General features: G+C 46.6%; 3 protein-coding genes across 3 annotated transcripts; 2 read left to right on the forward strand and 1 right to left on the reverse strand.

Annotated features, from left to right (window-relative positions):
- Positions 1 to 1,543: 1,543 nt before the first annotated feature.
- On the forward strand, positions 1,544 to 2,655 carry LOC134367391 (thymosin beta-15A). The gene is made up of 2 exons (XM_063084132.1): positions 1,544 to 1,643; positions 2,618 to 2,655. Exons 1-2 carry the CDS (start codon positions 1,544 to 1,546, stop codon positions 2,653 to 2,655), a joined length of 138 nt encoding a protein of 45 aa, XP_062940202.1.
- Positions 2,656 to 7,320: 4,665 nt separating this feature from the next.
- LOC134368210 (histone H2B-like) lies at positions 7,321 to 7,752 on the reverse strand. The gene has a single exon (XM_063084751.1). It carries the CDS (start codon positions 7,750 to 7,752, stop codon positions 7,321 to 7,323), a length of 432 nt encoding a protein of 143 aa, XP_062940821.1.
- Positions 7,753 to 13,181: 5,429 nt separating this feature from the next.
- LOC134368211 (histone H2A-Bbd type 2/3-like) lies at positions 13,182 to 13,641 on the forward strand. The gene is made up of 2 exons (XM_063084752.1): positions 13,182 to 13,226; positions 13,345 to 13,641. The coding sequence occupies exons 1-2, from the start codon at positions 13,182 to 13,184 to the stop codon at positions 13,639 to 13,641; spliced, it is 342 nt and encodes a 113-aa protein (XP_062940822.1).
- The last annotated feature ends 915 nt before the right edge of the window (positions 13,642 to 14,556 follow it).

Raw genomic sequence — 14,556 nt, forward strand, 5'->3', positions numbered from 1 at the left:
TCAGGCGTCTTCAAGCCCTCAGGTGAGGTGGTGCGGTCCCGCTGGGGCCAGAGGACGATGGGGACGGGAGCGCGCAGGGACTGCGTGGCGGGGCTGTCGCGCCTTCGGGAGCCCTAGGGGCCCGGATTGCGGTTGGCTTTTCCCGTCGGCGCCGCGGGGCGAGACTCGTGCCTTTGTCTGCCCTCGGCACGCCGCCTGCGCGAGATGCCGAGCCCTCCCGGGGGTCGGGCCCTGGAAGGCCCGAGGGGCGGACCCCCAAAGCGGCCGGCCGGTCCGCGGAAGAAGTGCAGGTCGGAGGCTTCGAGGACGAAGCGGAGTTGAGGGCTCGCCAGGAATGGGCCCTTGGGCCTGGCCCCTCGCTCCCTCCCCTCCCGTGGCCCTTCGGCTGGGCGCCCGACCAGGATGACAGTTATTTTCAAATGAAAGCAAGATGCTCCTGTCAAAGTGGCCTGTGCGCCCGGCCCTGTTATTTGTTTGTCCCGGTTTCCCCAGCTTTGTGGTTGGCTTCTGAGCGCTTGGCACGGGAGGGTCATAGGGTAAGGTCAACTGAATGGAGGGGACGTGTTTGAAACTACTGGCCGCTTGGGGGCGTCTCTGTTCTACTCTGGTCGCTAGACGTGTCTCGCCCCACCAGGGTGGGAACAGACATGAGCAGGAGAGCTCCGCCTTCCGGTTTCTGGGGTCTCTTATTCTTTGTTCTGGACAAACCTAGAATGTCCAGAGGCCGCCGCAAGGCATTTCATCAGGTCCACAGCAAGACTCTTCTGAGCCTTGTCTCCTTGCCTCGCCCTTGACAGAGAAAACGTGGTGAAATAAGACTCTGTGTATTTAGCGTATCCCATTCTGCTGAAGTCGTGAGTCTGATCCTAATTAGCTGCCCCTTCTTACAGTGTTTACAAACCGCTGCCACAAGGGGCTAGTATAAGACGAGTAACCAGTTACGACCGGATTAAATCCTCTCCCCTCTCTTATTGCAGCACCTTAATCTACTGTTTGGGGGCATTTAAAATGGAAAGAAATTAGTACAACTTTGGCCACCCCTTTTTGTGTGCTGCTCCCCATCCTCCAAGAAAAATGCCGTCGCCACCCCACCCCCCCCACCCCCCGGTAATTGAACAGACAGCGAAGATTCTTAGATAGTGCTGTGATCTATTAGAAAATCATTGACTGGTTGAACCAAGTTTTTATTATATTCTTCGACCCCTAATTGTTCCTGTGCTTCTCTTACCTCCATTGTACCTTTGCTGTGATTTTAAAAGAGTCGGACATGTTGGCTCCGGGTTTCTAGAGCGTCTTGGTTTCTAGTGTATCCTGATCTAAGGGCATTTTCTGCTTATCAGAATAGGGGTATTGAAGTGAATTTCAAAGTAATGAAAATAGAATTCTTCTAAGATGCGTTGGTGTTTTCCTGTGGAAGATCAGTAGGTAAAATATACATGACTATTACGTTTGAACATTTATGACTGTTACTACTTTGTCTGACGATAGTTCTGCCAGGGAAGTTTCTTAAAAGAAATTGTTTTCGGTCTTTCTTTTAGTCAAGATGAGTGATAAGCCAGACTTGTCGGAGGTGGAGAAGTTTGACAAGTCAAAACTGAAGAAAACTCATACCGAGGAAAAAAATACTCTTCCCTCAAAGGAAAGTAAGTCATGGAGGGTTTCTAGCTGAGACAGACAATGGTGAAAGTTGGTATCTTCAGTGAATAAACCTATCTTCTAGTAATTTTTACTATCGAGGAAGTAATTATTAGAGTACCATTTTATTTTATGCAGCCATGACAACTATCAAAGAGTTGTCTCCTTCTTTGGATTATATAAATGGTTCGCACATGATAGGCCCTAGTAGTAATGGGGAAGTAAAAACCACTTCCCTGTTGGAAAATTACTAAAACACACATTGAAACCAATCTTAAACATTGGACTTAGCACTAGAAAAACCTTACTTCTGTCTACTTTTAGTTATTTGGCATTTTTCTGCATCTAGAAATTTGAGTCCATTATCTCATGCCTAAAGAACCATGCCAGCTCTGCGGTCTGGGCCTTCTCCAATCTGGTGACAAGATAGGGATGCAGAACGAGTTTCGATCTTGGGTGCACTTGAGGCTCCCAGACTTAAGGGATCAGTTTTGCCCTCCAGAGTAACAGACAGCTGGAGAAACTCCAAGCATATTCACAACAGCTGAGGGGCATTTTCTGTCATGTGTGCGTTATTTGAGAGTTCCGAAATTAGTGAAAATTATCTCAAAGTGTATAACTTCCAAATGGTATCGTCAGAGATAAACGTGAGCAAAATGCTTCACTTCCTCCTCGGTCTCAAATAATCTATCGAAAAACTGTCAACAACACAAATCTGCCTCTCGAATGAAAGCAAAAACCAAAAAAACTGCAATTGAAGTAGATTCTAATGAATGTTCGAGTGGTAAACATGCACACACGTGCACACATGCACCCCGCTGTGAGCATTTGTGGTTAGTGCCTTAGCATTCTCAATTAAAAGCATGTATGGCAGCCTTCCATGACTTAACCTAAAGCTGTTTTGTAAGAAACTGAATTAAATCTTAGGAAAATACTCTTAGTGATATATATATTTTTTGTTTCGTTTTGTTTTTCCCCTCAGCGATCCAGCAGGAGAAACAGTGTGCTCAGACATCGTAAAACGGGATCTCCTCCCAAGAGGAAATTTCAACATTGCCCGAGAGCCTTGGTTTTATGCTTGTTTTTTGCAAACCGTTGTGTTTGTAGCGATTTTAGGCATCTTCTGCTGTCCTCTCATTTCTATTCCCTGGCTAAAAGGTCAGGTGGAACCAAAGTTTCCTGAAGTGTGCTTTCAAACTTGCCGTTGGTGTGTAAATTCCAGATGGCAGATGTTGCGAATAATCTCACCAGTGTTGACCCTTGTGTGTGTAGCCCTTTCACCCCCAGCAGGATAAGCCAGGTTTAACCTTCTGCAATGGGTGCCTCCATTGCTTCATTATCTTCATGAAGTTGCATGCTTCTGCAACTTCTCACAGTTTGTTTTTATTTCCAATGTAGTAATGAAATAATAAATACAGTCATTATCTGGCGGCTCTCGACTTCATTTCTTCTAAGGAAGGAAAAGTACACAAGGGTACCCTTTTTCGCCAAACAAAACGGTTGAAGGAAAACCTCTTCAGCAGTGGACTAAGCCCCTTATCTCAGAGTGAAGAAAGACAAACACAGGGTCTGAAGTGACCCACTCAAGCTGAATAAGAACTGAAATTCAAGCTGGGCTGTCTTGCCTTCTGGAAAGTGTTTTCCGACTGAATGGGAGGGGGCACCTAAGCTTGGGGTTGGATGGAAAGGGCGCGGGAGGCACTTGTTAACACGCACTGTACTGAGCACATCACATCTTCAGTTGAGCGTCAACTCAGATATCTGATGCCCACTGATGACCTGTAACACTGAACCTCTGATCTGGTTCTTCTACTGAACAGAATTTACTGTCTCCTGAAGCAAGCATTTTTGGTTTCATGGTGAGCATAAGTGCTGTGGACCGTATGGTGTTCCCCCACCCCCACCACACCAAATTCATATTTTGAAGGTCTACCCCTCAATGCGACTGTACCTGGAGATAGACTTTTTAGGAAGTCATTAAGGTTAAATGAGGCTACAAGGGCTGGGCCCCTCTGTGATCTATTACTATAGGTATCTTCCCACCATAAGGGATTATACCGTCCATACCTATTTGCAACCTCAACTATTATCTTACCTCCCTCTTTCTAGGGGCTCACATCCTTAAATACTCACTGGGGTTACAGAAAGTGGAAGGTGTTTTCTCTGCTCTAGCACAAATTTCCACAAGCAAAACAGTAGGTGGGTCAACTAAGGTAAAGTGTGGTTGAGGTGACACAATCTCAGAGCTTAGGGTAACCAGAAGATTTGAGCCCTGGAGGTCACCATGTTGGTCATCACTACCTTACCATCTGCCTGAAGCAATTGCCCAATAGAGTCACTCAGTCCCTTACACTGACATGCTGCTTACACGCTTCCCTGCCTGCCTGTAACTTCTATGCCATAATCCTAGGAGAGCATGCTGGAGACCCATACAGCGTGGTTAATCCATCCTCCAGTATTTGAAGTCAGCTGTTGTTTTCCTGCCCCCATACGTCCAAGTCTTCTCCAGCTGACCTTTTCAGAGCATTTGGACCCAAGTTACACAGATGGGGACCCATAACGGTTGCACTTTAGACGGACGGACACAAGTTTAGCCATTATCAGGTCCCTGGATCCCGATTCTGTCATCCAGCCCATTTGCTCTCCTTTCAGTTTGCCATTTGCAGCTTGATAAAGATGCTGTACGTCCACGACAGACTCAGTAACGTGTGCATTAGCACACTAATCCAGCTCAAGATTAGGCCCATTTCAGATGCCTAAAGGAAAGCATGTCAGGTGAGCTGGGGATGGGACGAAAACTCCCAGTTTTTAGTTGCACCTGGTAACCATCATTTTTTTTTAAAGGATTGATTCCTCCCAGGGCAGTGTAAATGATAAACTGAGTGGGAGCAAGTGAGAGGTATGTGGTGGGAGGGGAAGTCACATAGTTTCTAAGTGAACGCTCCTACAGAAATAAGACGGGAAGAACGATTGCTCACTGGAAGTAGTTTTGCCCTGCATTTCTCAAGTAAATCACATGGGCCTAATCTTGTAGTGAGTGACTAGGTTCACTTGTCTTTCCAAGCAGAGGGAGGTTTTTTTCCCAAGCATCCGGGATTGAGGTTTCAGAGCCCTGAATCCATTTATTATTTGCAAAACCAACCATCCGAAGGTCTTCTTGTAGCAGTTACATTTACGGGAAAAAAGAAAAGCCTGGAGTTAAGTGGATTTTCTTATGCATGTCTACATCTTTTGAAAATACCTGGTCCATGCTTTGACACCTGTATCCTGTCAGTGTACATAGGCCGACATGTCCTTAATTGCAAAGAACAGAAAATGGCAAAAAGCTGGAAAGCCATAATATATATGCTGCAAGTTAATCCAAAGACAAAAATCAGCCAAATCGTATGTCACGACGACTTCATCTTTGCAAAGGGTCAAAAACCTCATTTAGTGTCATCACTTAAAATTCTCAAGAAACTGCACAGGCAAGTGAGTTTTAGGAATGCCCTAGAATGTAACCATCGCATATTCACACCTGAGAAAAATATCTTGCCCTTCGTCTCTCAAATGCATAGGAATATGTTTGAACCTTGCCTTGGGAAGTTTCAACCGGTATGATCTCGGGCAAGTGACAATCTATTGTGGTTCAGTTTCTTCATCCATAGAAATGGAGATGATAACACTGTTTCCTTCAAGGGGATGTGGTGAAAAGTAGTTGAGGTACTCCCCGTCAAGTGCTTAGCACAATGCTGGCACAGTCGCCAAGCACGCCATGTCCGAGGTCACCAAGGCCAAGCTCAGGTTCCCCATGAGCACCTGAGCTGCCTCCCGCCCCCGAGCATCGCCCCCGAAGGCTGTTTTCAGAGCCACCCCAGTCGGCCCGAAAATCCTGGAGCCCTCCGAAGGTGTGCCCGTGGCAGTTTGAGGGCAGGGGTCAGGGGGCGTGCTGCCAATGTGTATTAGTCTTCCTTTTTTTATTTCTTTCTTCCTTATAGTTAATGTGTACGACACGATGGCTCTGGCTCGTACGCATATACATAGTGAAGAGATTACTACAGTCAAACAAATGACCATCTTCATCACCTTCTACCCTTGTATGCTAAGAGAATCTAAAATCTACTGTCTTGGTAAAGTTTCAGAATCAAACACAACATTATTAACAATAGTCGTCCTGCTGTACTTTGGATCTCCAGACGTATTCATTGGCCCAATTCCTGATTTGTACCCCTTGACCTCCTTGTTCCCATTTGCTCCTCTCCCTGCAGTGGGTAGTTTTCTGGCAGGTGGCAGGTGGCTTGCTGCTGGCTTCCCAGCATTCTTTACTGTGAACTACATTGTCAACACAAATATAACTGTCCTTCATTGTTTTTATTATACATAACGCTCGAGTTTGTATATCATATAATTGGATCGATTTCTGCAATTTATATGTGCACAAGTGTATGGAAGTCCTGTGATTGAATTAAATTACCACAGAATCTTTTGATTTTAAAACATTGCCACATAATCGATTCCCTTTTCCTCTGTAAGGAGTTTTCATTGAAAAGTAAATTTGAAAGCATTTAGAAAAAGTTTTTTTTTACACAAGAGCTCTAATATGTAGTCACCAGTTCTAAAATGTGCTCTCTTTTTCAGCATCTAAGAGTTTTGAATAGATTTATTTTACACTTTACACAGGTTGCATATTTTAAAATATCCCCTATCGGTTAGTTTTCACTATGAAAACCTGGGCTTTTCCACTTTTTGTTCCAGATTCATTGAGGGTTTTAAATAAGGACTGGATGTAGGGGATGGGCAGCCAGGTCCCTTGACGTCCAGGAGCGCTAGTCACCAGTTCGTAGTAACTAGCTGCTAGGAACTAGTTGCTAGTTACTAGTAAAGTAGTGACTTCAGTTTCTAGAAAGCCTAGGAATAAGTACTGTTGTGGAACTCTTGGATTTAATTTTTTCTATGCTGTGTTTTGTTTCCTCACGTGTGTTTCTAATGGGCTAAGTAATAAAGTTAATGCGGAAAAAAAGGTTGACTGGAGTGTTATCGTCCTGTTAATACTCTATTCCGCATATAGATGCTTAGGATGTGTTATTTATTTTAAAGTTTTAATAATATATTTTATTTAACCCAACATAGCAAAATTATAATTTCTATATGTAATGAATATCAACAGTTTGTCAATTACGTAAGCGCTGACTCTTCCCTTCAGTTGGTTTTCTCTGCAAACCGCACCAGGAGGTGCCACATTTTCGTCCATCAACTACTGAAGAAAGTAGTCATGCGTTCTGTTCCCTTCTAGTCCTCAAACCCAGTCGTCCCTTGTCCCACAGATATTTCATCTGTGTCAGTCCCATTTTGTTCCCTGTCTACAATTCCCAACGTCATTTTGGTGCTTTGCTGATGTTTCTACTTGATTTCTGAATTTCCAAACGGAAACCACAAACACCCATAGCGAAGTCATCATTTCCTAATCGTGTTGATTTCTTAAAATCACTTCTCCTAAGAGGATATGTAGGAGATCAGTACTCACGGAAAACTATAGAAAATTACTTTAGGTCACACAGAACAAAAAGCAACAGAACAGAAAATTTACTCGGATTTTGAGGAAGCCACAAATAGCACGATAAATTAAGTGGTTACAGGTCTTTCGGGTCATCTGAGGCGGCTCTGAAAAGAGCCTTTGGGGGGCCGTGCCTGGGGGCAGGAGGCGGCTCATGTGCTCATGGTGAACCTGAGCACAGCCCTGGTGCCCTCGGTCACGGCATGCTTGCGGAGCTCCCCGGTCAGCAGCAGGTGCACGGCGGCCTGGATGTCCTGTGAGGTGACGGTGCAGCGCTGGTTGTAACGGGCCAGGCGGCCGGCCTCTTCGGCGAGGCGCTCGAAGAGGTCGCTAATGCACGAGTCCATGACGTTCACGGCCTGCTGGGACAGGCTGAGGCCGTCGTGGACCAGCTTCAGAACCCTGGGGTAATAGGTGGCGAAACTGTCCTCGCCGCGGCGGCCTTGGCGGCAGCGTGTGTGATGGCGGCTGCGGTGGCGATGGCGCCTGGGCTTCTTCTGTTTCAGGGCCGTCGGAGCGCCCTTCTCAGGCGCCTGGGTGCTGACACCTTCCTCCGGAGACGGGGCAGAGGCAGGCTCCGCCATCCCTCAGGCAACCCCCAAGAGCTAGGAGGCACCGACGATGGCGCTGCTGCCAGGCGGGGAGCCCTTTTTATAGTCGCTGCCTTGCCTCACGTCATGCGTGACCTCGACTTCTGACTGGGTGTCAGGGCACACAGGGAGCGTGTGAGTGAGCCTAGCGGAGTGCGCTGGGACTGCACGGTCCTCCTGCTGGCGGTCCCTCCACCAATCACAGTGAGCGTCTGGAGCCCTGCAAGCTGCCTGTCTGGTCCCATACAGAAATTCACAGCAAGAGAACCCACACAGGAAGGCTGTGACACGGCCAGCAGAGGGCTCCTGGACGTGGAGATGTGTCGGTCCACCTCCCGCCTCCGGTTCTGATCGAAACCCTCAATGAATCAGGATAACGGAGTAAAAAACTACCGTTTGTAAAGAGTGAAATCAAACACAACTGGGGTATTTAGACCTACATAAGAAAATTCAGCATTTACCAGGTTTGTAGTCACACTCCTAATGATACTTAGATCCGAAAAAGTACCCTACATTCTAGCATTGCTGAATACATAGAACAGCCCTTGATTGAAAGAGAAAAAAGGTATTGGTCTAATTTTGCAGTAAGTCACCCCAAAGGTAAGAGACAGTCAAGAAATAGTTTAAAATCACGTGCTTTTCAAAAATCTGACAGTTCGAGGAAATTTATTCCTTAAATGTATTTGTGGAAAAATGAACCCCAAATACGGAACCAGTACAGAATGAAGAAGAATTAGAGAAATGGAGGTCATCAAGGAACTTGTCACCATTACAAATAAAGACAGAGAAAGAAAGAAAGAAAGAAAGAAAGAGAGAGAGAGAGAGAGAGAGAGAGAGAGAGAGAGAAAGAAAGAAAGAAAGACAATAAACAACCATACAGCACAATTCACAGTAAATGAGCCCTCAGGCAAAGAATCACACCCATTCCATCAGGAGCTGCTTCCACCTCAACTCCAAGGCTGAAGAGTCCAGGAAAATTTTGATTGGCTCTCTTGGGAAACCCGGTTCCATGGTGAGCCGGTGGCTATGACTCCGTGGCTACAGGTTCCTCATTGCCTGACTGAGAACAGACTGGGGCTTGAGCTGCTCTGATTGGACCTTCCATCATCCCTATTATGCATAAATGCAAGTCATGAAGGTTTGTGCTTTCTAAACCCAAAGATTATAGACTGGAGAGGAACATAACTGGATAAAACTGAACGAGTTAAAATAGTAACTTCAGTTTCTAGAAAGCCTAGGGATAGGTATTGCTTCTTGAAATTTTCTCCTTAGTTATTTCTGTGATCGGTTGGGTCCTCCTTTGTGTTTCTGTATGTACTCCATAATACTGAGAATGCCGAAAAACGTTTGATGCAGGATGTTTGTCCTGCTCCTACTATGTTCCCCATATGGATGCTTACAGTTCGTTATTTATTCTCCATGAGTTTGAGGATTCCAGCACCGGCCAGAAATTTTAAAAAAACAAATGTATATATAAATATAAATATATATATATATATATATATATATGTATATGTATATATTTGTATGTACACACATATATATTCATTTTTACATGTATACAGACACATATGTATATTGTATGTGTATATGTGTGTTTGTGTGTGTGTGTATAAATACTATGTATGTGTGTGTGTGTGTGTGTGTGTGTGTGTGTGTGTGTGTGTGTGTGACTGTGGATATATATTTGAGGACTGAAACACAGGAGAGAAATAACTGAGTCAAAAATGTCAAGAAACAATATCTAATCCACCTTCTTTAGAAACTGAAGTTACTAGTTTAATTCATTCAGATTTTACCAATTCTGTTCATTGCCAGGCAATATAATGTGTGTGGAAATATATATACATTTTTTTTTTTTTAGAAAGGTAAAACATCATGTTTTGCGTCTATGTGCAATGGGGATGATGGGAGGGACCTGTTGGATGAGGTGTCCCAGGCTGAACCAATTAGAAGCCTCCTGAAATGTTTGGACTTGCAGTTGAGGGGAATTGTGTCATTAAATAGGTCTGAGTCCTTGACTGCTGTTTGTTGTTTTGTTTGAATGGTTTTATGCTTTTAATCATGTTGATTTACAGATATTATATTAGTTTCTAAAGCTGTCGTAAATAAATTCGAGAGTCTCGGTGACTTAAAAAATATATATTTATCATCTCACAGTTCTGGATGCCAAATAGCCCCTCTTCATAAGCACACCAGTCATATTGGGTTAGGACCGACCCTCACGACTTCACTTTAAACACAGTTACCTCTATAGAGACTATCTCCAAAATAGGGTCACCTCCTGAAGTACTGGGGGGTCACAAGGTCAACACAAGAATTTTGAGAGGGTACAATTCAATAAAGAATATTAAGCTTTCTGCCCCTCCAAAAAATTAATGTACTTCCATGAAAAATACATTCACACCTTCCCTACAGCCCCCAAATCTTAACCCATTGCAGTTCAACTTTAAGTCCAAAATCTCATCTACAAATCTTATATATCTGCTACAGGTGAGACTCCAGTTGTGACTGATGCTGAGGCAGAATTTATCCTTATCCCTGAACCTGCGAAAACAGACAGCAAATTACCAGTTTCCAAAAACAGTAGCGGGACAGGCATAGAATAGACATTACCATTCCAAATGTGAGAAATCAGAAGAAAACTAGAGTTTATGGGCCCTAAGCAGGTTTGCACCATAGTAGGGCTAATTCCATTAGATTTAAGGGATTGAAAACAGTCCTCTTTAATCATTGCTCTGCCCTCTGGACCCTCTGGGATAGCAGCATGAAACTCTCAGCCCTGGGCAGTGGGGACCTCTTCCCCAGCCTGGTTTGTTACAGAAGAGGTGGCACTAGCCATCTAGAATGGAGAAAGCGGCCTCCATCTATGGGATCAAGGAGATGATGGCCTCATCCCCCAGACCTGTGTCCCTGTTCTCAACAAGACTCTGTCTGGATTCTCCTCTTGCCATTGCTGTTTTCTCAGAGTCCTGCTGGAAGAGTGGAATCACCATAGCTTTACTGATGTCTTCCTTGGTTTCCCAGGGTCTGAAAAGTACGTGCAAGTCTGCAGCCACAGGCCGACTGGAAAACAGCTTTACATCCACGTAAATACTGTCATCTTGCCCCATAACCACAGTTCAACAGATCACATAACTGTGGGAAAGGAGGGAACCCCAATAAATGCTTACCAAGGAAAAACTGTGTCCTTTTACATTCTTTTACAGCCCATGTGGTTTTAGGTCCCAACATGGCTTTGGTCCTGCTCACTCTAGCGATATTAATGAAATTTGAGAAAGAGAGAAGAAAAGTGGGGTTTGAGGTTCAAGATCCTAAGTGGAATCAAGTGCATCTGATTACTCACTTCAGGAGGGGCGTGAGGAAAAAGGGCACTTACTGAGTGAACATCTAGGATCCAGTGGTGTGGTTTACTACGTAGACAAGCTACGGGAAGTGCCTTTACTGCTTCAATAACACATTACGAGTACCAACGTAGCGAGAAAAAATATTAAGAAGAGAAAATAACCCACCAATTTTTTTTTTAATGGTGGAATAAGCGTTAAGTCAGGTCTTTGCTGAAGAAAGCTGTCATAGCTATATCATATTGCAAAAATAGACTTGAAGTCAACGGAGATTCCTTGAGGATAAAGATAGTCCCCCTGGGATAAAATGTTCAATTCATGTGGGAGGTATTATAAATTTAAGATGACCTATACTGGGTAGGGTAGCTTCAAACTATTTAAGTCAACACTTGACTGAATGACAATAAGGAGTAGCGAAGGTCACCACCAAATATAGACATTTGCAGCCACCTGTAAGCAAGTGGCCGAAACGTAACAAGGACTTAGAAATAAAACACCTACCAAGCTTGCTTGACGAAATGGAGTAATGCGATAATATGAACCCGGAAATTAGAGAATGTGTTTTATCCACCTGATGTATATTTATGCACATAGAACATGTACTCGGCCATCAAGCAAGATTCCAGAAGTATCAAATACATATCACATTCTCTGACTACAGTACATTTAAGAATCAATGACAAACCATGTTGTCAAAACCAAATGTTTGGGATGACACAAATCACTCTAAAGAAATAATGGGCCAAAGGACAAATCATTACAGGGACTGAAAAATATTTATTGATGCGTGAGAATAAAATTTGTGGGGCATGCGTGAGTGCTACTGAGAGAGGATTTTATGGCCCACGTGCTGATTAAAAAGATTAAAAAGAAGGAAGCCTTGATCAGGCATTTTACGGAAGACCAAGCACAAACGATCACAAAGAACAACAAGAAGCACGATTGGAGAGGTGCCACCTCGCTCAAGTCTCCTGGAAAATGCCTACTACAACCACAGTGACATACTATTTCACACCGTCGGAGCAGTGAGAATTAAAAAGGTCAGACCGCATCAAATGTTGGTGACTAGTGGGGACTCACACTCTGGTATTAGGAGGACAAATTGGTCTGACCATCTTGGAGAGCAATCTGGCAATACTAATTAATGCGCAGGATGCACACACTGCTGACAGCAGCAGTTCCATTGCTGGGTACACTACCTAGTGGCCTGAACACAAGGAGACGTGTGTGGGAACATTCTTAGCAGCCCTGTGGTCTGGGTGGGGCCTCTGGAAGATCTGCAGGGACCGAAGAGACAGCTAATGGACCCTGAAGCACTGACCTGGAAGAGGGAGGGATAGCACTAGATGTAGTCTCTCGAAAATGGAAACAGGTGTTCAAACAAAGATTCCTACATGAACGTTCAGAGGTGCCCTATTCTCAATAGCCAAAAGGGGGAAACAACCCAAATGCCCATCAATGGACAAATAGATAAACTAAATGTTGTCCATCCATACCATGGATTATTATTCAGCTGTGAAAAGGAAGGAAGCAAGTACCGATTCACGCTACCACGTAGATGTACCATGAGGAAAACATTACACTATGTGAAAGCCGCCAGACACAGAAGGCCATGCGTTGAGTTCCATGGGAGGGAGAGCTCCACATGGGGGAAACCTCTGTCGACAGAAAGCAGATAAGTGGTTGCCAAGAGCTATTTATTGGGAGCGTGTGTATGTGTGTGCTCGGGGGTGGGGGGACGACGAGCATGGGGAGTGAGTGCTTAACGGGTACAGGGGTTTCTTGGCGGGGTGGTGAAAATGCTTTGGAAGCAGACGGTTGTGATTGTTCCACGACATCACGAATGTACTTGACACCATGTCGTACCCGTCCCCCACCCCTCTTTCTTTATCTTGCCTGCGATGCTCGGGTCCTACAGAAGGCGAGCGCTGCCACAGAGGGAGGGCCCAGGGGCGAGAGCGTGCGGGTGCCTTGCACCTGCCCTGGCCGGCCGTTTGTAGGCCCAGGCCCGCTCCCTCGGGGTCAACTGGAGGGCAGTGACGTCACCAGTGTGTGCGGCCACGAGCCTGTTCTGGACCAATGAGGGGCCGGGTCGCGGTAGCTAGGTTACGGAGTACGGGCCAAGTACCGACATCTTGAGAGGCATCCAGTCGAGCCAGACCTCGCAGATTGATCGGTCGTCTCCAAGGCCCGGCATGCCGAGCAGGAGGACGAGCCGTCCACGGTCGTCCGGTCTCAATAGGTGCCGTGCCGCCGCTCTCGCGCCCACCGAGCCGAGCTGACATTCTCCGTGAGCCACACGGAGCGCCTCCTGCGGGAGGGCCACTACGCCCAGTGCCCGAGTTCGTGTGCGCCGGTCTTTCTAGGTGCCATCGTCGAGTACGTGACGGCCAAGGTCTTGGAGCTGGCGAGCGACGAGGCCCGGAGGAGCAGCAGGAGATGCATCACCTTGGAGCTGTTGGACGTGGCCGTGCACAGCAACGCGCTGCTCAGTGGCTTCTTCGTGACTACAACCATCTCCCAGGTGGCCCCAGCCTAGCTGTGGACGCCTGGCACCCAGGGGGCCTCACCAGCCCACCGATCCTCCGTCTACTCCTGCTAGCCCGGCGCCAGCCCCTTCCGTCACAGCCAGCCGGGACAGCCCTGGCCTGTCTTGTGCCTTCGGCGCCTTGTGTCATTAAAGTGTTTGAAAGTACCCACAGGCTTGCTCTATAAATTTTGTGTCAGAGTGGGGTGTGAGACACCCAATGTTGGACGGACGGGCAGGGAGTGGCGAGGGTCAGGGAACAGGGAGGGCACAGGGGAGCAGACTCTCGTGGTGACAATGGGGGTTGGTGTCCCCATATGGGAGGTGCTGTCTGGGGCGGGGGCACAGGAGGCTCCCACGTGGACCCTGAGCTAGTCACCAGAACGATGGTGTTCATTGGGGTGGAGCTCAAGGCCAAGACTGAGGTGTCCTGGTAGGATGAATGTCAAAAGGGGTTATGTTATGGAGGGGGACGGAGCCTCAGGTGGCATGGGAGCTCAAGTCAAGGGCTCAAGTGGGGCAGGGACGTTGACTGCCAGAGAGAGGAGTGATTGATGGGTGGGAACAATGCAGAAATCCCCAAAGGCGGAACTGGGGTCACAGGGGGTCAAGAGTTTAGTTTTGGCCTTGTTCAGAGGGAGAGGCTGGGAGACGCCCTTAGCTACCGGGATACGCAAGCTGTAGCCTAGCAACAGCGCGGTCAGGCCAGGCCCCGTCTCAGATGCCGCTCTCTGCGTATCACCAGGGCGACAGGACCGTGGCAGGTGTCCCGGGGCTGCTCCCAGGAGTGGCTGTCTATGTGGCCTGTTGCCAGCTGGCGGTAGCACGCTTCCAGCAGGCGCTTTTCAACCGGCCATGGAGGAGCTGGCCCTCACTCAGGCTGTCCGCCTCTTCCTGCGACAGGAGAGTGATGCTTGCCAGGGCCTG

Source organism: Cynocephalus volans, chromosome X (assembly GCF_027409185.1).
Source record: "Cynocephalus volans isolate mCynVol1 chromosome X, mCynVol1.pri, whole genome shotgun sequence".
NCBI classification, from domain to species: Eukaryota; Metazoa; Chordata; class Mammalia; order Dermoptera; family Cynocephalidae; genus Cynocephalus; species Cynocephalus volans.

What these genes read in the sequence shown, in the direction of transcription:
- LOC134368210 (XM_063084751.1), bottom strand. Translation starts at nt 7,752, where the DNA reads ATGGCGGAGCCTGCCTCTGCCCCGTCTCCGGAGGAAGGTGTCAGCACC.
- LOC134367391 (XM_063084132.1), top strand. Translation starts at nt 1,544, where the DNA reads ATGAGTGATAAGCCAGACTTGTCGGAGGTGGAGAAGTTTGACAAGTCA. An exon ending in TACTCTTCCCTCAAAGGAAA is followed by an intron (nt 1,644 to 2,617) that starts GTAAGTCATGGA and finishes TTTTCCCCTCAG; the next exon opens with CGATCCAGCAGGAGAAACAG.
- LOC134368211 (XM_063084752.1), top strand. Translation starts at nt 13,182, where the DNA reads ATGAGGGGCCGGGTCGCGGTAGCTAGGTTACGGAGTACGGGCCAA. An exon ending in GGTTACGGAGTACGGGCCAA is followed by an intron (nt 13,227 to 13,344) that starts GTACCGACATCT and finishes CGGTCTCAATAG; the next exon opens with GTGCCGTGCCGCCGCTCTCG.